The sequence below is a fragment of the Desmodus rotundus genome, chromosome 3 (genome assembly GCF_022682495.2).
Source record: "Desmodus rotundus isolate HL8 chromosome 3, HLdesRot8A.1, whole genome shotgun sequence".
In the NCBI taxonomy this organism is placed as follows: Eukaryota; Metazoa; Chordata; class Mammalia; order Chiroptera; family Phyllostomidae; genus Desmodus; species Desmodus rotundus.
This window is the reverse complement of record NC_071389.1, coordinates 11,671,492-11,693,953: the sequence shown is the minus strand read 5'-3', so window position 1 is coordinate 11,693,953 and position 22,462 is coordinate 11,671,492. Positions and strand designations below refer to the sequence as shown.

The 22,462-nt window shown below is 52.6% G+C and overlaps 1 protein-coding gene across 1 annotated transcript; it reads right to left on the bottom strand.

Annotated features, from left to right (window-relative positions):
* Window positions 1–7,039: 7,039 nt before the first annotated feature.
* Window positions 7,040–14,791, bottom strand: PLA2G2F (phospholipase A2 group IIF). Its single transcript, XM_024554089.2, has 5 exons — window positions 14,676–14,791; window positions 13,927–13,976; window positions 10,459–10,603; window positions 9,408–9,517; window positions 7,040–7,371 (listed from the first exon to the last, which is right to left on the bottom strand). The coding sequence occupies exons 1-5, from the start codon at window positions 14,789–14,791 to the stop codon at window positions 7,040–7,042; spliced, it is 753 nt and encodes a 250-aa protein (XP_024409857.2).
* Window positions 14,792–22,462: the final 7,671 nt, after the last annotated feature.

The following is a 22,462-nucleotide window of genomic DNA, read 5'->3' as shown; positions in this document are numbered from 1 at the left end:
AGTCCCTCAGCTTTGAGGTGGTTTGTTATGCAGCAGAGCTTGCTGTGTAATTGGTCTTCATTCACCAGGACGCCTGGGTTCCCAGCACTGTGCTGCACTAGGAGGCCATTTGAACTCCGGGAGTCCGAGTTCAAATCCCACTTCTAGTGCATGACCTTGAGCTTCTCTGGGCCTCAGTGTCCTCTCTGTATAAACAAAGCTATTCACAGCCCCACCTCATCGGGTTCGTGAGCCGGCACACACAGAGCTCTGAGCACAGTGCTCAGCATGCAGTAAGCGCTCACTAAATCCCACTCTGCTCACTGGGCCCCGGCAGCCTGAGACCCTGGACTGCCTGCCCTGATGGAGCGTCGGTGTTCCGGCAGGGTTTTGGTGGTGGGGCCAGGCGCCGGTGCCTGTTGTATCAGACACCCCTGCCTCCCAATGCCCAGCTTTGGCTGTTGTCACCCTTGGTGATGTCACTGCTTGTTAGAGAGCCACAGTGGGGGAGCTGACAGCCAGCACGGCCGTGCCAGCCTCTGGGGAGAGGGCAGCGCTGTCCGTCTGCAGTCAGAGTCTGTCCTGAGCGTGAGGAAGCGGTGGCCCCCAGCCCAGCAGAGGCCAGGGCTGGACAGGCTCCAGGTGCCTGGCTGTGGGCTCGGGACAGTGAGCGTCCACAGAACCCTGCTCTTCTTTCCTCCCTCCCCCTCTCCCCCCACCCCCGATTTTCCTGCTAAGTCACCGCTTGGCTTCTACGAGGTTTCCATCTGGGGAAGAATGTCCCCATGAATGTTCTGTCAGCTCCTCCTTCCTCCCACCTAGTGCTGTTTGCCAGTCGGCCCTGAGACCTTTGGTCCCATATGCCTGCTAAGGGCCCCAGTCACCAGCGACAACAGTTTCCATTCTCCAGTCCCGGCCCTATGCTAGGGACACGCCCACCTGTGGCCTCAACCCTCACGTTGTGCTCTTCATCATTACCCAGTCTACAGACGGGGCAGGGGAGTGGCCCTGACGGGGCAGAGTCAGGGGTGCACCCAGTCTGCTTTGTGAGAGGCGGCGTTGGTGGCGATGAGAAGATGGAGGGGGTGGAAAGTGCTCATCCTTTCTTCCCGCTCCGCTGGGCCGTGCCAGTCTGGGCCAGGGTCTCTCGCTTCAGGTCCAGAAGCAGAAGGGCGGAGGTGTGGAGCAGTGTGCCGCTGGTGACCTATCATGACCACTAGGTGCCGCCCAAGCTCTAGAGAAGTGTTGCCAGCCTCTCCCAGGACACTTTGAGGACTGACTGCCCGGGAGGGGCAGAGATGCCCAGAGAATGGAGAAGAGCCACCCAGGTCTGAGCAGGGACAGTGTGGCAGCCAACAGAGCCGCACAGATGTGAAAGCGGTAAAAACAGGTTTTATTCAAGAACTTTTGTGATGGGGGAAAGGAGTATGAACTGGGCTCAGTTCTGAAAAGAAGAATAATGAAGGTATATGGCTAAGGGCAGGGTCAGGGGTCGGTGGATAGGAAACTACTAAGAGGCTGGGGAAATTTTTGCTAGGCTGCTCTCACAGGATTCTTGCTGAAGGCTGGCCAGGGTGATCAGACAGCATGTGGAGGATGTGGAGGGTGAGAAATCTGCTCAGATATCGAAGGAGGGCGGGGATTCTCAGTACACTGACAGAGCAGGGCTGTTGCTAAAGCGCGTGACGCGAAGACGGGCACAGAAGCCCAGCGGTGGGGGTTGTTGAGAAGGTATCTCAGAGAGGCTGACTAACGTGTGGTCAAGGAGTGAGTTCACCAGGCCGTCTTCTGAACGACATTTAGTTTAAGTCCATTTCTGTTCGGCCACTTTGTTCATTAGTAACAGGTGGAGCCATTTGCTGAGATTTGGTCATAGAGGGTGTTTGCTGGGTGGTGTGACCCATCACCACTTAAATGAGGGGATTGCTCTGGAAACAAAAGAAAAACAAAGATCACAGTTGGAGCAGACTAGAGCCAGTGTCTGCCTGCAGGGGGCAGCCCGTTGACCTCTCTAGACTTTGACCTTGAAGCATCTTTACGGGTGAAGCGAGGTGAGCAGTGGCGCCCCAGCGGACGTCCTGGTTTGTCGTTTTGTTACAGAACAGACCTGGGGGTGCTGAACAATACAAAAGACTCCCCCTTTTTCTCCAGGGGTGCTTCCCCGTACTAGGTTCGCTTTGCCCGCCGCCAGGGGAAAGATGTCTCTCAATGCCAGATATTGGTGAAAAGGAAAGGAATTACTATTTATTTGAAATTATACAGACTAAAGTTCTTCAGAATACCCACAAACGCACACAGTCCTTCCTTCTCCCTCTGCCTAGTCTGGGGTACCGTATCCATGATTCAGGCTCCCAGCACCATCCACGTGGCAAAAAGGGAGCACTTCCAAAGCCACGTGGTCCCAAAAAAGAGATGCCAAATGCCACGTGGTCCCCAAAAGGATGTGTGGTCCCAAAAAGAGACCCCAAATGGCTGCGGAGCCTGGGTTTAAATCCCAGCGCCAATCTTCCTTTGCAGCCCTACTTCCGGCTCCTCCCACAATTGACCACAGCTGCCAGCATTCCTAGCAGGTGTGGCCCTGTGGTGTGAAGCCAATTATCTCCAAGCTCTTGTGAACCCCATTACAAATCCCTATTTGGGCCCCCCCTCTTGGCTGCACCCTGCTACAGATTGAATGTCTCTGGTGATGGCACAGCCACCAGTGTCAAAGTCATGGCATGAAGCTTCCAGCTTCCGCTTTAGGGCTCCTTTAGATGGTCCCAGTAAGGACTGGGGCAGTCGGGATTCTGTTCTCTGCGACTCCACGTCAGGAAGATGGGAGGAAAAGTGGAAATGCTGGTTTGGAGAATTGTAACCAGATCTTGAAGGACACCAGAAGAATCGACAGGAGGTGCAAAATGGCAGGATCCAGTGCGGTGTACAGGTGAATGGCAGAGTAGAGTGGAAAATGTAGCTTGACTCCACGGCAAAAATTAGCTCAAAGACAATGCATGTGACTTTCCTAGCCCGTGAGGGCAAGCCCTTTATCTAGAAGAGGAACCCCCTCTTTTTGATCAGTGTTTACAAAATAAGTCTGATCTCATTAGGTTATTTACATAGGGGCAGCAAGGATGGTAATTGACCACATGGGCCTTTTTGAGTTTGTGTTGCTAGAACCTTCCATGAGGAATCTCAGATCAGACTTTTAAAAGCTTCTCGAGGCCAGGAAGCAAAGCCAAGAACTCCCCACCAGATTTCTCTTGCCATACCCATACATTTGGGTGAAGTCCTCTCCTCTCAAGATTGCCAAGATATCCTGTCCCCTGGGTCTGCCAGAAACGGACTTTCCTTACTCATCTTTGTGGGGACCGGGCTGGTGTTTCCCGGAGGCCTCTGTAAGCATCGGCTCCATAGAGTCATCTCCAGTTCTTTAAACGATATTCTGGGTACAGCATTCTCAAATATGATACTCCAGCCAGGCCTTGGTGATGTAACCAGCGTTTCCAATTATGCTCTGTTCTAAGGAACCAGAATCCTATTGAACTGATGCAAACAATTGTGTTGTCATGAAAATAAGAATACTCAAGAGGAGTTTCCAAATTCTGGAAGGATCAGGCAGGGAGAAAAGATCAATGTTTCATTTCTGTTTGTGAAAACATAATCTACTAAATTGTCGTGGGTTATAGGTAACTGAAGATAAAAGGGAAAGAAGTTCCTTAAATCCAAAAAAAAAAAATAGAACATTCAAGAACAAGAAATGTTCCGGGCAAAGTGTTCCAAGCAATCACCCTCACTGGTTAGTGCAATCTCGTGGAATGAACTCTTGTTCTGCCTGGTCCGGGGTTAGCAGGGTTATGATCCCATCGGAGTCTCTGTTGGTTCCGGAAACCCTTACTCAGTCCAGAGGGATACGATGTCAAAATTTTCTGTGTCCTCGGAAACCTGTCCTTTCCATGGGTCTTGGAAATAGTGCTTTTTGATGAAGACCAAATATTCTGGCTACTTAGTCAGAAAAGCATCGAAGACAAACAACATCCGTAAATGACAAGACTCTTAAACTGGCCGTGCTTAAAGATCTGTTGAGACTTCATTACAATGCAGTTGACAAGGAACTGTGGTTGTCTCCGTAGAATACAATATATTCAGGTAATAACTGCAATCGTGATGGATAACTTTGTACCAGGACATTTTGTGGACTCAAGGCCATTGACAAAGTTCTATGAACTTCATACAGTTTTTAAAACACTCACACACGTAAACGTAACTTAGAGAAGGTGAAATCGTCCCGTCTTATTTGACGCCTGTCATGCAATTTAACATGTCAAATAAACCAAATTATTTTTAGCATCTATCTTTTTACAAGGCGAGAGAACAAATCTTTTGAGATTTTTCAGGGCCCTCTGAAAGGGCCAGTTTGAGATCAAGATTTCATTTAAGATTTGATTTGGGAAAAGCAAAACTGTCAAAAGTGTAAAAACAAAAAGAAACCAAAATATCCTGGGCTATTTTAAGAGTGAGAATTCTGGGCTCTCTTAAAAAGTCGATGACACAGTGAATATAAGCACAGGTGAAACACAGAATCATCATTTTCCTGGGCAATTTACTCAAAAGGTAAAGAAAAATCCTTTACAATCTCGTGTAAAGAGCAGACAAATAATCCAAGAAAACTTTGCTGTTTTAACAGAGACAACCAAATTTGCACTTTGTATTAATATACTGTTGTGCTCAATTTTAAAATCCTTATAAATAAATCAGTTCAGTCTTATCCAGCTTGACTGCACATGAATTTTTTTTCACAAATCCTTTACAACTTTCTATATTCAGTAAAAGGTGTTTTTGTCCTATATTTTTCTCTTTTTCATTCTGTAACAGTTTTTAAATGACTTTTCAACAGCAACTTTAAAACAAAATCACTCACCTTTTTTAAAAAACAAAAATGTATCTTACATTCTTCCATACAGAATTTTTTCTTCATTCGCATTATTCTTAGTAGTTTTGTTTACATGTGTCTAATAGAATTCTTAGCCCTTAGTAACCTTACTTCCCATGGGAAACAAGGAAGTAGACAATTGTTAACTGTCTGCCAAATAGCAACATTCTACAGTAAATTAGCAAATTTTATACATATACCATCTCACAATTTCTAAAAACATAGGCTTCCTCTAGTACAACTTTTTACGCTTAGGAAGAGACCCAAATATATGTTTCTATCCCTTACAAAAAGAAGCCAAAAGTATATAAGCCTGAACTTGTGCTTAGTAATTAATGTTTCAGTAGTTTTTCATCTTAGAAATGATCTAGCAGGGTGGACAGAGGGGTGAGGAGGTAGAGATTGGAGGGGCTCCTACCAACAGATTCATGGGATCGGCTAGAACACCAAAGGTTTAGAGGAGATGGGAAGGGAGCCAGTTTGTGGAGGTCTCCAGTTTCCAAGGAAGTCGTTGAAGTTCCAAAGTCAGCAGGGTTTGAGAAGCAGGGTTTCAGGTGACTGGGAAGTTCATTTGGGAGGAGCAGAATCAAGTAGAGAGAATAGAGAAGCTTTCCAAAGAGCCAGGAAAAAAAATTCAGCCTAGAGAGTCAGGGAGTGGATCCCTACTAAAAGAAAGAGCTAGGAAGAATGGCTCCTAGCCCAGCAGGTACTTCGCAGACAAAGCTGCCCGGAGCTCTAATCCAGCTTCAAGAGAGCATGCTCAGAACCTTAGGAATCAAAGCCTGTCTTCCCGCACTTCAGCAGACAGGAATCCACAGCGCTGCTGGCTCGGGAGTCGGGCCTCATCCATCAGACTAAGGCTTCCGAGGCGCACACTTGGGGTCCTGGGTGAGAGGTCCAGGGTCCGATGATGAATCAGACATCCTCTGAGTCACGACCCCATGACCATTAGAAAGCCAGATGCTGGACAGTAGTTTAATTGGTAGAAACAGATTTTATTCAAGACTATTGCATCAGGGGCCAGTATAGAACAGGACTCAATTCTTAATGCGACAATTACAGATCCTTATTTTTCTTAAGTGGGGATTTATAGCCGAGAGGAGCAGAGAGGTGGTTGCTAAACCGACCAATAGGATTCTTCAGACATCACCTGAGGTGGGGGGATGGGGGTGTGGATGTGGAATCTGGTCAGATATTGAGGGTGGCCGGGGATTCTCACTACCATTACCTGGCAGGGTTCTTGCTAAAACTGGATGATGCTGAGATGGGGCCGGAAACCCAACGGTTGATCAAAGGTCTCAAGGAGCCCAACTAAAGTTTGGTCAAGGAGGGCCTTTGTCAGCGGCAGCCCCCAGACCACTGTGACACAAGAGCAGCCCCTTGCTCAAGCCGGAGCCCTGCAGACTGCACTCGCTTGGAAGGAGCCCTAAGGAAGGAGAGAGCCTCCAGAGTGCAGGACCAAGGAGCCCCTTCCTCAGAAACATGGCCCTCACTCCTCCTCTCCCCCTTCAGAGACTTCAGATACTGCCCCCCAACCCCAGCGCCACACCTCTGGCCTAGACCTCTGACCCTGACCTTGTCTCCCCTCTCTCCCACCTTCTCTCCACCCTTCCCCCTCCCCCCAGGCTGCTCCCTCCCGCCTTCCTGAATCTTCCACACAGCTTCCCGCCTGGGCCTTCGTGTCCCTGGTCATCCCGGTGGGTCCCAGCCTTCAGCCCTTCTTTGCCCGGGGCTAAGGCCTTTCCACCCACTGGCCCAGCTGCTGCGTGGGGGGAGGTGCAGGAGAAGAGGCTGAGGGCTGGGCCCTGTCTCCTCCTGTGTTTGTCAGGGACCTGGAGGTCTGAGGCCTCTCTCTCAGGCCTTGCCTTCCATACTCAGAAGTGACCCCAACTAGCCACACGTTCCCTGCCAAGTTCTGGACCAACAGCAGGACACAGCCATGCCCAGTGCTGGACTGGAGGAGCCAGGTGGCCACAGTCAGGGCCCAGGCCTTCCTGAGTCCTCTGGGGGCCAGCCTTGCCAGAGGGCTCCAGGGAGGAGGTGGCAGGGTAGCCCACAGGCTCTGGATCCATCCCCACCTCTACCTACTCCATGTGTCTGGTCCCAGAGCAGGAACCACCATCCTTCTTCTCTGTCAGAGCCCAGAGGGTGCTAGGGCAGTACAAGGGGTGCTGGGGAGGTGGGGCCACAGGGTGCAGGAGGTGCCAAGGGAGTGGAGCGGCAGGGTGCAGGGGGTACAGAGGCAGTGGGGCTACAGGGTGCAGGGGCTGCCTGGGAGGTGGGGCTGCAGGGTGCATGGGGTGTTGAGGAGGTAGGGCTCCCCCAGGGCTGCTCATAGATGCTGCAGTTGGGGGTGGCGCCCTGGCAGTAGATATTGAGGTAGTTGCGATGCTGCTCGTTGTACTTATGCTTCTGGAAGCACAGGGCCACACCCTTGTCACACTCACAGGTCTGCCGGTCGCAGTCCGTCTCGTTGAGATCTCCTATGGGGAGGGGAGTGCATTGCTCTGAGGGTCCAGCGGTCCCAGGGCTGGCCTCCCCGGCACCACCGGCGGGCCCACCCCAGGCCTGCGGGCCGCGAATCTCTGGGCCGGGCCAGCCCCCTGTGTTTACAGCCCCCATGCAGCTCTGCTGGGTGCTAGCCTCAGAGACCCACTCAAGTCTAGCATGTCATTGCGTTGTTGAGAAACTGAGGCCCAGAAGGGGATGGGGTTTACCTAAGTCACCCAGCAAGCCCAAGGCAGAGCTGGGACAGGAGCTCAGGTGTCGGGAACTCCCCACCCCCAGGCCTGTTACTTTCTACCATCCCGGGCCTCCTGTCTTTGGTCACAGAACCACAGAACACCCACCCTGGAGGGGGTTTGTGGCCAGGATCCAGTGAGGAAAACACTTGAAAAGAGCTTAGCTCTGTTCCACTCACAGAGCAAATGCTTAGCACGCTGTAACTGCTGCTGCTATTGTTGCACTGTGCATATCAGCCTCCAGAAATGTTGATCCCGATCATTCCCAGCCTCAGCTGTGCATTAGAATCCGCTGGGAGGCTTGTTAACCAGACACAGACCTCCCAACCCCGCCCCTGGAGCTTCAGATACAGCAGGTCCGGGTGGGGCCTGATCATCTGCATTTCTAGCCAGGGCCTGGGTGGTGCTGAGGCCACAGGTGGGGGAACACCCTTTGAGAACCACCCACTAGCCAATGGTTTGCAAATACTTCAACCAAATGAAACTCTTTGCAGAAGGCTAATACAGCAATTGCTGACAGAGAAGCTTCCTAAGTTGTAATATAAACAGCAGCTGGACCACTCAGGGGCCATCGCCCACCCACTGCATCATCCCCTCTCATAGCAGCTGTCCCCTGCCCCCAGGAATCCCAGAAGCCATTGCCGAAACCATTGTTTGGGTTCTAATAGAGGGACACCCCCTGTCTCAAACCAGCCCCTCCACCCCACATTTGATCAGCAGAATAGGAGGGTCACAGAGCCCTGAGCTCCCGAGGGCTCCAGGTGTGCCCCGTTCTCCCCAGACTCTTTCCCAGAGAATAGGAGACTTGAGTTTCTTTGCAAAGCTGGGGTTGCTGGTGAGCTGTTAGTGAAGGACAAGGAGCAGAGCCTGGTTAGGACAGAAGACGAAGGCGGCCCCAGGCTGCCCACAGCACTGGATCAGGGGGCAACTGCTGCCCAGGGAGGGGCATGAAGGGGAGGGAGGGCAGGGACACCTGGGCCATCAGCTTGGCTGCCACACCCCTCCTCTGGGGAAAAGCCATGGAGGGTCCATGGCAAAGGCGGGAACTCCACCAGGCCTGGCTCCAATAGTTTGAATTCTGGAAAAACTGAGGGTCCTGGGATGGGGCCACCTTCTGGTGGGGTCCCAGTGATAGAACTGGAAGGGAACTGGTCTGCTCTGGTCCACATCCCTTCCTGTACTGATGGGGAGGCTGAAGCCAAGCAGGGAAGGGCCCCGCCCAGGGCTCCATGACAAGGAGATGCTGGCAGAACCCGGGTTAGACCCACAACCCCTGAGTCCCAGGCCAGTGTGTCAGAAAGCCTCACAATCACTGGAGGACCGGGTTAAAAGCAGGGACTCCTGGCCCCACCCTGGCCCACTGCATCAGAATCGCTCTCTACCAGGGACCAGTTCAGGCTTGGAGATGAGAACACACCAGGGACACGTGCCAGAGCCACAGTGAGGGTTGTTAGGTTTGCCAAGCAAACAAACAAAAGCAAGAGGCCTGGTTCATTTGAATTTCAGACAAATATTTTAGTATAAGCATGTCCCAAATATTGCATGAGACATACTTATGCTAATTCTTAGTTCTATACCAACACGAATTGATTTTATGTTAACATTTAATTTTAGTATAATTAGAACTCATGCAACATTTGGGACATACTTATGTGTAAACATGTTTCATGGTTGATCTGAAATTCAAATGTAACTGACATCCTGTGATTCATCTGGCAGCCCCACACAGGGTCCCTGCACAGGCTGTGGGCAGGGCAGACGTCAGGGGAGAGACTCACTGCAGACAATCGTGCTGTTATTCTCGACGGTGTATTCGTAGTGGTCCACGTAGGTGTGGCAGCCCTGGTCAAAGAGCTTCTGGTAGCAGCAGTCATGGGCGTGGCAGCACCTGGGGGCAGGCAGAGGAGAGCAGGCCCGCAGAGCCAGGCTTGGCCCATCTCCCACCCTCAGAGACCCTGATCATCTGCTCTATTTCCTCACCGGTCAGACCTTCAGACGGAGGCCCAGAGAGGGGTAGTTACTTGTCTGAGGTCACACAGCCAGGCAGAGCTGGCCAGTGCCCTGGGTTCTTGTCCACAATTCTGCCCCTTTGTCCTGTGCCCAGGGCTCCTGCATTCTCCTTGGAGCCCTGGCTGCAGCTGTGGGAAGGGTCAGGTGGTCCAGCCACGTGGTCAGGGTGGGAGGGAGGGCTAGGGTTATAGACTGACTGTATGCAGAGGCCGTACCTGGCTGTGCCTGACAGCCAGGAAAGACAAGGGTCTGAAGGGCTGCGTGGGGTTGGGAGTGGGGGACAGGAGGCACATGTGCTGTGGCTGTTCCTGTACCCTCTGGGGGAGGGAAAACAATTAGCCAACAGGTATTTATTTAGCTCCCGGTGGTCCCGGACTTGGTGCTGGCTGCCTTGGGGAAAATGGGAGCGGATGGGAGCAGGGCTTCTGGGAACCCCTGTCTGATGGAGGAAGTTGCTACAAGCTTGTCCTCCAGGGCCTCCAGTCGAGGGGTGGGGCAGGGGCCACAGCCCTCGTCTATGTCAGGTGGGAGCTATATGAGTGCTGCTCTCATGGGTTTGGGGAGATCAAAGGTTCCTTCCTGGCAAGAGTGGGAGCTCAGGTGCCTCCAAGCCCAAGACCTGGGAGATGGACAATAGAGATTGTCCAAGATAGTTGGAGAGGACACGGGTCAAAGGTCAGGGCTCATCATCACTAATTCATCAAATAAGCTTCATCCTTTGGGGAACAGGCCCTCTCCCACCTCTCGAAGACACAAATCAGTCTGACCTGCTCTGCCCCCACCCAGTTCTGACAGTGGCCCAGGCCTGCTGTGACCTACCAGTCCACTTCATCCATGGGCTGGCCACCACCCCCCAGCCCGCAGTAGCAGCCGTAGCCCACGAAGGACAGGATGGCATTTTTCCCGGTGATGGCTTCCACCATGGACTTCAGGTTGAACAGACTGCTGTGCGCCACGGGCAGGACTGCGAGAGAGCCGAGGGGATGCTATGAGCAGCCTGCCCTGTGGGACGGCTGTCCTCCCCACACCCAGGGCCAGGGGACCGGGCGCCAGCGGGCGGGCAGAGCAGGAGGAAGGAAGCAATGCACAAAGCACTGAATATGCTGCGTTGCCCACCTTCTTCCATTAAGCCCGACGGCCCTGAGAAAATAACCGTAGCTATTATTGTGCCGAGGACTTCTCGGTGCCAGGCGCTGTCCTCGGCTCTTTCCTGGGCATTAGCTCATCGAGGGCTCTCTGCAGCCCTACGAGGGGCTACTGTGGTGTAGCTGTCCCATTTTACAGATGAGTACACTGAGGTCCAGAGCACTTAGTGAGTGCATGGAAAAGCGGTGGAGACAGAATTGGGACCCAGGCTGGGAGAGCCCAAAGCTCAATCGTCCCGGGAAACGGTAAGGGGCTTCGCACGTGGATGTGCTCTTATGGATACTGGGGTTTGACTCTGGGCCCTCCTGGCTTGGCCTGGCTCCTGTGCCCCCCACAGGGGCTGGGGCATCTCCGGATAAATCCAGAGACAGCTGGGTGCCCTGGTCATTCAGGGACGACACACATACTCACACACACACTCCTTTCTCTCTGTCAGTGTTGCACAGGAAGCAATAGTGCAATGACCCCTCCTGTACCGGCAACATCAGCTTCCCGGCATCTGGCAGCCAGCCAGCCCGCCGGCTCCCAGCTGCCCTGCTTACTGGGCCCCCAGCCTGTGCTGCCTCTGCATCTCCTCCTGGCTCACCCCAGAACCAACACCAAGCCCGCCGCTTAGGTCCTCACCTGGGTGTGGCTGTCCCCTCCCCCACGCAGGCAGGAGAGCCGCTCTATCCCCATTGTATGGATGAGCAAACCAAGCCTCAGAACACTGCAGGTCATACAACCTGGAAGTGGCGGAGCCCAGACAGGCCCCCAGGCTTTTGTATCCCAGAGCTGCAATGCCACCACCAAGAAGGGCAGCTCCTGCCTGCCTCCCCCACCCTGGTTCCTCCAGCTGGGACCAGGGTTGGGTGCCCAATTCAGCACCTGCCCTATGCTCTCCACATTCCCCGCCCCGCTGTGCCACCCAATATAGGAAATGTACCAGGAGAGGGAGGAGTCAAGAACATCAGAAACTGGATGTTAGATGGGATCCCAAAGGCCGCAATTACTTGCTTCTTGAGACGTGGTTGTTCCACATCACTAGTGATGGGGAACTCACCACCTCAATGTGCCTTAGTGAGACAATCACAGACGTTGAAGTCAGACAGGCCGGGCCCCATAGCTACAGCTCCCTGGGGCTCCGTGTTCCCATCTGTAGAATGGGAACAATCGTACTGACTTCCTGGGATCCCTGGGGCCAGCACGCACCAGACCACCAGACGCTCACTCCCCCTGCGGCACCCGCCAGCTCCTGGCTGGACACCCCCAGCACCAGAGAGCTGATGTTGGGAACCCTGCTCCACCTGGGTCTCCCTGTGATCGGCTCTGTGATTTTCGTCATTACAGAGAAAAAGGAGCAAATGAGAGAGGACATGGGGGAAGGAGTAGGGAGAGTGACAGGTAGGTGACTTTAAGAGGATGGTTAGGAGCCATGCCAATGTCTACCCTGGGGCCCGGAGCAGGGAGAGAGAGGGCCCTTCCTCCCGTGGCCTGGGCCTATTTCCTGAGCTGCACAGAGATGTGATGGAGTTGGCTGTCAGAAGGCTGGGAGGGGTGCCTGGGGACATTAGTTCTCCCTCCCCCTCCCCAGGTCCTCTCTGCTGGCTTCTTGGTGCAGGAGAAGAATGTGTGTGCCAAGCAGCTTTGGAGTCAGACGGACTGGGTGTGCAAACAGGTTTCTCCGTTAGCACTGTGAGACGTTGGGCAGGTTGCGTAACCTCTTTGACCCCGATTCCTAAATGTGACGACAGCCAATGACGACATTCTCCTGCAGGGTGCCCTGTGCAGAGACCCGTGAGGTCCTGGCCTCCTATCCCAACCCACCCTCTAGTTAACCCCCGTGGGGGCGGGGGAGGTGCATCTTTCATACCCAGAGTGCACCACGTAAGAGAAGAAGAGTGAGAAACACACCTGACCACACAAAATGTGGACGGAAACACAGACATAAACACACCCGCCTTATCCTCTCCTTCACATCCTGCACACTTATACACACACTGACACGCAAGCACACACCCGTGTATACGTCATGCACACATCTCACACACAGATGCACACTACCATAGTTGCCAATCCCACCCACTCATATGCAGGGTCACCCATAAACACCTCCCACACTCAGGCACAACTTATACATCTCACTCTCATACATGCACTCACACATCACACATACACTCCCAGGCAGCACCCAGAGTGGAATCCGTGGCCAAGGCCACATCCACATTGGAAGACATGAAGTCCTCATTCGGTCAGGCTGTAAGGCTCTGTCCCTGGCCAGGGGTTTAAGCTGAACTCAAGTGTTTATTTTCTAAATAACAGGTTACGTTGCCTGAATGCAGCCAACAGTTTCTCTTGTCCAGCCCCATTTAGCCTTATTTTGTTTCTGCTGTTTCTTGCCCTCAGAGCAGGCTGTGTCCAGGAGACGGGTAACAGGCTGGGTGGACACCCAGCGACGGGTTCAGTCTATTTTCCATCAACCTCAGGCACCTGCCAGCAGAACACCTGGATGTGTGGGGGCTCGGTTTGTGTCAGAGGCCTCAGCTGTCCCCGATCCATACGCCCAGGGTCAGCACCCTGGGTAAGAAGTCCCCAGACCTGTTTCATCGTCGTTTTATAAGCTCACATAGATGGCACGGCTCCGCACACACCACATACAGATATACACACCCCTGTGTTCGTACACACCCATAGACACACACAACTCAATGCATACACAAGCACACGTTTTCTCCAAGTGTGTTATGCACGGGGCCATCACACACACAGAATGTACATTCTCGCACAAACTATCAGCTTGTCTACACGTACACATGTGCACAAACACACGCTCCTACGTACACAAACGCCTAGGTTTGCCGGGTGCCCAGACGCCCAGCTCACACCACCACTTTACGATGCTTGCTCAGCTCTGGGCCCTGCCTCTTGAGGCTTGTAAATGCCAACTGCTCGTGGCGTGTTTACAGGTGGTGGAGAAATTAACAGCCCCAGAGAGAGGGTGAAGCCTGACAGGGCTGAGCGGGGCTTTGGAGGCCAAGAGAGACGAAGGACAGGCCCAAGGTCTTGCTGCCGGTCAGTGGATGGAGAACTAAGAAGGCCAATGTCAAGGGAGAGAGTGTAGGGTTGGGGAGAAGGAGGCATCTCCCTGAAGCCTTTACTCACTGCTGCTGGCCAGGATGGCGATGGTGAAGAACTTCATAGCCAGGCTAGACCTGGGAGAGGAAGAAAACCCAGGGCCTGAGCAAGGCCATTCAACCTTCCTGCAATCCCAGGCCCGCGGCTCCCTCCCGGGCCTCATTGTCATGACAGGTGGCCTCAGTGCTGTCCCTTGATGGCCTTGGTGACATTGATGCCCTGGTTCCTGCTGCCCCATCCCTGTGATTAACACCTCCAGGGAGATTTGAGCACCTCCTACCTGCCCTGCACCTCCCGAAGGCACAGCCCCCAGAATGGCAGAGCCAGGAAGCAGCAGCGCGAGCCTTCTCCCCTCCCGCCCTGAGCGGGAATCAGCTTTCGAGACAGGCAGCTCACTGCCTTGTGGGGGTCAGATCAATGGTGCAGATCAGAACCAACCCCCTTGCATGCTTGCACCAGAAAGTCACACTGGGCCTTGCACTCGAAGCTGGAGCTGAGAGACCGGGGAACCTGGGTTCTAGTCCCAACTCTGCTTCTAAAATGCTGTGTGACCTTGGATAGATTTCTTAGCCTCTCTGGGCCTCAGTGGCCTCGTGAGGATTGACTAGATGATCTGTAAGGCCCTTCAAGTGCTGACAGAGTGGTGACATTTCTCAGCCATCACTCAGAGACTCAGAGCTCTCCTTCCCAGAGAAACCGGATCAAGGAGCCAGCTCCCCGCCTCCATCCCTGCTCCTCTCCTCAGAGGGCTCCATCCCGGGGGAGCGGGCACGTACCTGGAGGTCCTTGAAGAAAAAGAGGCCCTGAGATTTGAACCCCTCCATCCAGAGGGATGTCTAACCAGCACCTTCTTCCTGAACCCTTTGGGGTTGGCCTGCGCCCCATCTGCCATGCCCTGGGTTCTGGGGGGCCAGCGACATAGGGCTCCAAAGGTCTGCAATCTGCTCCAAAGGCTCTGGGGAGTAGGCCCCAGCTTCTCGCTGCCACCTACACTGGCAGGGTAGTGCCAGGGCAGTGCCCCTGGGCAGGAGGCCAGTGACACATGCCCTAGAAAAAGGAGGCTCCACCCCCTCCCTCCCACCACCCCTGCCACCGCCCCGCCCACAGATGCCACAGCTGGTAAAGTCCCCACCTGGGGGTGCTCTGGCCTGCAGAGGGTGCGGGTTTATGCACCTGACTGGGAGTTGGCCCCTCCCCGTGCATCTGAAAGAAAGTTCTATTCCCATCTAAAAAGGATGTTAAAATTATTCAATGATGCTTCCTAAAAGTGGGGTGGACTTTACTCAAGGGGGGCAACCGTAATAGGTTTAGGGACAACTGCATGGGGGTCTCACCTTGGGAAAGGGAGATTGGACTCAACTCCAAATACAACAAGGAGAAGTAGGAATATATAGCCAGGGAGGAGGTGGGGGGTCAGTGGGTGGAAAATACCAACAGGAACCATCAGGGGTTAGGGGGATGGATGCTGGCTGAAGGCGGGCCAGGGAGCTCAGACGTCACAGGGGAGAAAGGGGGAAGCAGGACCCCATCAGGTAGGTACTGCAGATGATAAGGTATTGAGGATGGAGATCCTGGCTGAACTAACTTAACAGGGTTCTTCCTAAAACTGGACGATACAAAGACGGACACGGAAGCCCAGAAGTCAAGGCCTAGTTGGCAGGGGAGCCCGCGTGGAATTCGGTGGAGGAGAGAATCTTTGTGAGGGTCTCTGTGTGGCTAAGCGTCATCCATAAGGGTTCCCTCCACGTCAGCAAGCGTGTGGGTGCCCACATTGGGCTCAGATGGGAGGGGCACAGACACACGCCTCTGGCAGGAAGCCCTCCACTCGCATGTGAGAGGGTGAGTCACCCTGACCACTGGCATGTGGCCCCACGCCCCTTGTGCTGAGCAGACCCCTGACCTCCACGCTAGATCCAGTAGGAGCCCCCTCCGCACCGAGTCTGACGACCAATGTCTCCAGACATCACAGATGTGTTTCTGGTTGGGAGCACGGTGGCCTGGAAGCACGGCGGCCTGGGCGTCGGTGACATGTGCCTCTTGTTAGGGGGTGGCATGTGTGGGGAGAGGATGGTCAGGAGAGAAGCAGAGGGACCTGGAGCTTGGGGAGCCCCTGGAGGCTGGTGCAGTCCCACTGATGGGGCTCTGACTCCAGCACCCCCACAGTGTGGCTCTGAGACCCTGGACTCTGTGCCCTCAGCTATAGACTGGCTGTCACCAGGCTTCACTAAGAGAGGATGGTGTGGGCAGGTGGCAGTGTCATGCCATGTGGGCACAGGGTAGGTGCTTGGGGAGGGACCCAAATGTTGCCAGCTAAGGATCCTTCTCCAGTCTTGAGGTGAACTGGGGTGGTGGGGAGGGGAACAAGGCCTGGGAGAGAATTAAAACTCCAAGTAACCCCCACCTTCACATTGGCCCTTCTCTCCTAATGTCCCCAAATTTGCTGACAAGGGACTGCAGAGACCCCCTGGGCCTTCTCTTCCTACTTGGGGCTCTACAGTACCAGTTGGCCAGCAGATGACACATGTCCCTCCCCCCTCTTCCTAGTCCCTGTCCTTCCTCTACTCAACTTCCTCTCCATGGGTCCAAGCCCTCCTCCTTCCCAGAAGTTCCAGAAAAACCCCTGCATCCAATCACACATGCCTCCCTGGAAAGGCATTCATCTGCCCTTCCTTATTCCTCTGTAGGTAGGTACGTGGCTGTGTTTTAGTATGTGGATCTTAAAAATTCACTGAGACTGGGCATCCTGGAAAACAGAGGACTTTATTTCCTCCAAAGCCTGGGGGGTTTCCCAGGGGACGGGACCTGCCTTGTCAGACAGGGCACTCCCTGAGGACTGAAAGTGGGGGGAGGAGAAGGCTGGGCTCTGCCTTCACTTGTCTGCACAAAGCTTGGTTCAGTTTTTGCTTGGATTTTGCATATGCTTCATAGTGATGTCACAACACTCCGAAGGAGGAAGAACCCAGAAGGAAGGCCCGGTACAGTCCACACATTGGAGATACAGCCTCCAACCTGTAGGTGACCCAGAGCCACTTAGGTCCATCTAAACACATGGCCAATAAACATATGAAAAGACACTCAATGTCATTAGTTATTAGGGAAACGCAAATCAAAACCAAAATGGGATACCACTTCACATCCATTGGAGTGGCTGTAATGAAAAAAAAAGACAAATGGTGACAAATGGTAACAAATGTGGGTGATGACGTGGAGAAACTGGAAGCCTCATCCGTTGCCGGTCAAAACGTACACAGGGGCAGCCACTTTGGAGAACGGTCGGCAGTTCCTCAGCGTGTGAAGCAGGGAGTTCCATACGACCCAGTGATTCCACTGCGCGGTACGTGCCAAAGAGACATGAAAACCCGTCTCCACGCAAAAACACACCCACAGATGTTTAGAGGGCATGATTCACGATCATCAAAAAGTGTGTCGGGGGGGAACCACTGTCTACCAGTTGATGATGGTATATCTATACAATGAGATAGTATCCAGCAATGAAAAGGAATAAAATGTTGTGCGCTATAACCTGGATGAACCTTGAAAACATGTTAAATGAAGGAAGCCAGTCGCAAAGGCCATATAGTAATATGATTTTGTTTATATGAAAGGTGTATAAATAATTTTATTTTTGTAAAAAGGCTGCAGCATATTATGTGATTCCACCTAGAGGATATAAACAGGCCAGTCTATGGAGACAGAAAGTAGATTAGTAGTTGGCCAAGGCTGTGGTAGCGGAAGATGGGGAGCGACGTCTGATGGGGAGGGTTTCTTTTGGGGGTTGTGGAAAATGTTCTAAAATTAGATCGTGGTGATGGTTACATAACTGTGAATATTAAAAAACCACATTGAATTATACACTTGAAATAAATAAATGGTCCCATATATCAATTATATTTCAATAAAGCCTTTTTTTAATGGATCATGTTACCCAACTTTTAAAAGGAAGAAAATTGTGAGGCATGCCATATAGATGAATCTTAAGGACATTTGTTAAGCAAAATAAGCCAGTCACAAAAGGACAAACACTGCATGACTCCACTTATGTGAGGTCAAGTTCAAGTTCATGAAGCCAAGTTCATGAAGACGGAAAGTAGAGTGATGGATGCCAGGGCCTGGCGAGGGGAACAAGAGCTTGCAAGATGAAGAGCTGTGTGGATGGGCCGTGGCGGTGGTTACACAGCAGTGTGAATGTGCTGAGTCCCGCCGAACTGTGCACTCGGAGATGGTTACTGTGGCAAATGCTATGTATACTTTACCAAACAATCTAAAAATAAATATCAAAAACAGATCAGAGACCTAGATGCAAAACCAGACAAACATCTTGGGGTCCACAGTCATCCCCCCCATTCTGACTGCTCAGGCAGATCAGCTCACCTTGTGCAAATCAGCACGAGGCCCACAGCCACACCTGCCAGATGGGCACCAGAGGTCTGTCTGCACAGCCCAATTTTCAATCAGCTCCATTGTGGCTGGTCACTCCAGGCACACCAGAAGTCCCTAGCGAGCAGGGATTTGGCTTGCTCCCCCCTCTCTGCACCCTCCCTGCCCAGTGTGCAGGGGCTGCCTAGGGGGCGGGCACACATTCAGTGCTCAGAAAAAGCCCATCCTGTGCTGGGCTGCTATGGAATTTCTTGGAAATGTGGTTTTTGTCTCCCACCCACTACCACTACTGAGCATTACTGTATACAAGCCAAGCGTGATAGAGGCGCCATGTCTCAGCATCCTTGCAAGAACCCTGCTAGCTGGGCCTTCTCATTTTCCTCCACCCCATTTAACGGACGAGAACACAGACAGGAGCCAGGATGCAGGTCAGGTCTGTGCGGCCCTGGCTTCCTCCTGATGACCACGCAGGTGCTGCTACCTCCCAGCAGGACGGGGCCCTGGGGAAGCCAGCAGGGGCAGCAGCAGGTCTGAGGACAGAGCAAGAAACTTCCAGCCATGATTGTGTCAGAGCTGCTGGGCATGGGGATTGTGGAGCAATTTGGAAAGAGCGTTCTGTGGCCACTAGTCTGAGCCTGGGTCACTCTGGGTTAATTGAGAAGTCACAGGGGAAATCCCTTTGCTGTGGGTGACCAGCTCTGTAGCAGTGAGAAACAAAAGCCTCTGGGACTGAGAGGTATGGGGGGAGAGGCCAGATTGCCCAGCCCCTTGCTTTGGTCTGAACTTGGGCCTCTTTCCTCCTGGGAAGAGGGGTCTCCAGGTGCCACGAAATCACTGGCCACCAAACACTGTACCTATGGCCGTGACAATAAACCTTCAGGGCATGCGTCATTGGCCCATATCTTGGATGGAAAACAGGCTCAGGGGGACCATGCAATGGGATCAAGGCAGTGCCACTATCGAGCTGGAATTGGAACCCGGATCCCTCCGATGTCAAAGCTGGGTTTCCTTTTGCCTCACAACCTCAGCTCAAAATCTGGAAGGCTCTCCGCAGTACTCCCCACTGCCCATTTTCATCATCACTCCAACTTGCAGAAGTATGATATACATGGAAAAATGCACAAATTAAAATAGCTGGATGAATTTTCACAACAGGCGCACATAATGTAACCAAAGCCCAGTCAAAGAAAGAGGAGCAGTGGCACCCCAAGCCCTCCTTTAGTCACCCCGCCCAGTCCCCACCCCTCAGGGGTACCTGCTTTCCTGACTTGTGTGATAAAAGCAGTTTGCCTGTGCTAGAGGTTCCTATAAACAGTCCTTCTCTCACAGTCTGTACTCTTCACTGTCGGCCTTGTTGGTTCAGCGTTGTGTCTGTGAGATTTTTCCTTGTGTCTGTGTGTCATTGTGGCTCGCTGACGTGTTATCCCAGAGTGGCTCTGCCACCCCGTATCCACTCTGCAGCAGGCAGACACTGGGGGGCCTCCAGCTGTTTAATCCCCTCGCTTTGGTTCTGTTGGTGCAGCTGAAGAACAGTGGGCCATTCTCCCACAAAGGACTGTCAGGCCTCTCGCTCCCCTCATCCCCTGCCAGGGCCTATCAGAGATGAAGCTGGGGGTGGGGCAGCTCCTTTCACTTTCCTCTCATCCTGCAAACGTCAGTAATTCTAGGCTGTGTCTCTCATACCCTATGGCAGCCTCATCACGGGTCAAGTCCAGGTAGGGGGACCACCTTAGTAAGTGGGGCTCTGCAGGGAGGGATAGGTCAAGGGGAGGGCCTGGCCACTGGCCGAGAGGAGGTGCTGTCACCCATGGGGTATTTCTTAGGAGATGGGGGGGTCCTCTTCCTTTTCAGCAGTGAGGTTGGGGACTGCAGACGTCCAGGCTCTGCCAGCTCTTCTCATGTCACCTCCATCCCCATCGGGAAGCCAAGGAAATTAGAGCAGAGACCCGGGGAGCAGTGACAGGTCTGTGAAACGGGCTCAGGGTGGTAACCACTTCCATTTCCTACGTGGGACCACTTAGGACAGTGCCTGGTCAGGGCAGGTCTGTGCAGACAGACCTGTGTCCTAGCCCAGACTCGGCTGCGTACCTGCTGTGTGACCTGGGTGAGTTTCTAGTCTCTCCGAGCTCCAGTGTCCTCGCCTGTGAAATGGACACAGCAGTATCCCCCTGATGGTGTGCATGTGAAATTTCAACAGCCCGGTGCCTGCCACTCGGTAGAGGCTCAGCAGATGGGAACGCTGCTTCATTGAGTATGCACTCCAGCATCTCAGCCCCACCCCTCCTTCCACCCACCACTCGGAGATCTTGATCGTGGCCTAACACGATCATCGAGTGTTTTTCCTACTGTCACCAAGGAAGTAAAAGCACACAGATTTGCTGACAAGCCTAAAAAAAACCCCCAGGCCCAGTGAATGCTCATGAGCAGCTGACGGAGGCAGAAGCAGGGGGTTTCTGGATTTTTGGGACTTCAGGCAAAAGAAGAGGCTCAAAAACATATTTATCCTCTAACCCAGCAATTTCACTTGGGGAAATTTACTTGAAAGAACAACCGTTTAGAAATAGACAAAGCCCTGGCCCCTTTGCCTCAGTTGCTTGGAGTGTCGCCCCATAAACCAAAGGGTCAAACGTTAGATTCCCAGTCAGGGCACGTGCCAGGGCTGCAGGTCGGGTCCCCTCTAAGGGTGCATTGGAGAGGCAGCCAATCAATGTCTGTCTCTCACATCGGTGTTTCTCTCTCTCTCTCTCTCCCTCCCTTCCCCTCTCTCTAAAGTCAATAGGCGTGTCCTCAGGTGAGGACAAGAACAAGAGAATAAAAATGGACGAAGCTTTACCATCACAGTGTTTTCTATGACAATGAGCAGTGGTGACCTTCAAGGCCATAGTGAGAAAAAAATCAATCAATAGAAACAGACCCAGAAATGACCCAAATTGTAGAATTCATAGATACAGACAGTAAAACACTTATTATAACTATATTCTATATGTGTAAGGTGGGAAAGCTTGTGCATGTTAAGTAGAAACATAGAAGATATGAAAAGACCCAGATCAAATTACTAGAGAGAAAAAATACACTGTCTGAGCTGAAAGATACAGCAGATGGGACTAACAGCAGATCAGACAATGCAGAAGAAAAGATTAGTCTATTTAAGCAGTGATGGTGTGGATGATGAAGAAGATGATGTTGGGAGTAACCATAAATAACACTTATCTCTAGCCATGGACCAAGCCCTATTCATATATCATCTTGTTGCATCCCACAAGAAGGCGATGAAGGAGATAGTATCATCACCCTTAGTATACACAGCAGGAAACAGAAGAGATGTTGCTGAGCACCTTGCTCCAGGTGAAGCAGCTGGAATCCAGGCCATCTGGTTTAGACTCCCACCTTCCCATCCTCCTCACCTCCACATAACACTATGTAACCCACGTTGTGGTCGTTGAAATGGCATTCTCTCCATGGGTGAGGCTGCGTGCAGTGTGCTGTATACATGTGATCTCTGGGCCCCACAGCAACACAGGAAGGACGGACTGTTGTCCCCATATTGTCCCGCGAATGTGGAAGCTGAGACTCACGGAGGTGAAGGGATTTGCCCAGCGTCCCACAGATGGTAAGAGAAGGAACCAGAGTTCAAATGGCATCCTTCTGATCCCAAACCCAGCCTTCCGGATGGGCCTTGGGGACTTCAGAGGTGTCCAGGACAACTTCTTTTGAGGTCCCTTTACAGCATCAATATCATGACTTCTTTCCCTCTGGGGAAAGCTTTCTGGAATCAACAAAGGCTCTGGTCCAGGCTACTTTTGCTCCTGCCCAATGATACCACTAGCTCTGGGAGGTAGCCACGTGCCTCATCAGGGGCCCAGATCTAGAAGACTGCTTGTAGGGTAAGGTCTGACTCTGGTAAGAGTGTAAGAGAATCACTACTGAGCACACATGGGGGGGGCTTGCCAAAGAATACGCCAGAGACACCCATTTTGCCTGCTGTTTAATCATTTTGTGTGTAGATTGTTTTCTCACACAGCAGGTGATCAGCTGGTGATGGGGTCGAGGAACGAAGGAAAAGTTAGATTTAGAAGAGAGAAGGAGAGTGGAGAGAGAGGACAACTCCCAGCAGCGACTCTTACTGGGGCACTTCTTTGGGTGGACTGATTAGCTGGCAGCAAAAAGGTCAGCTTGGGCACTCTGT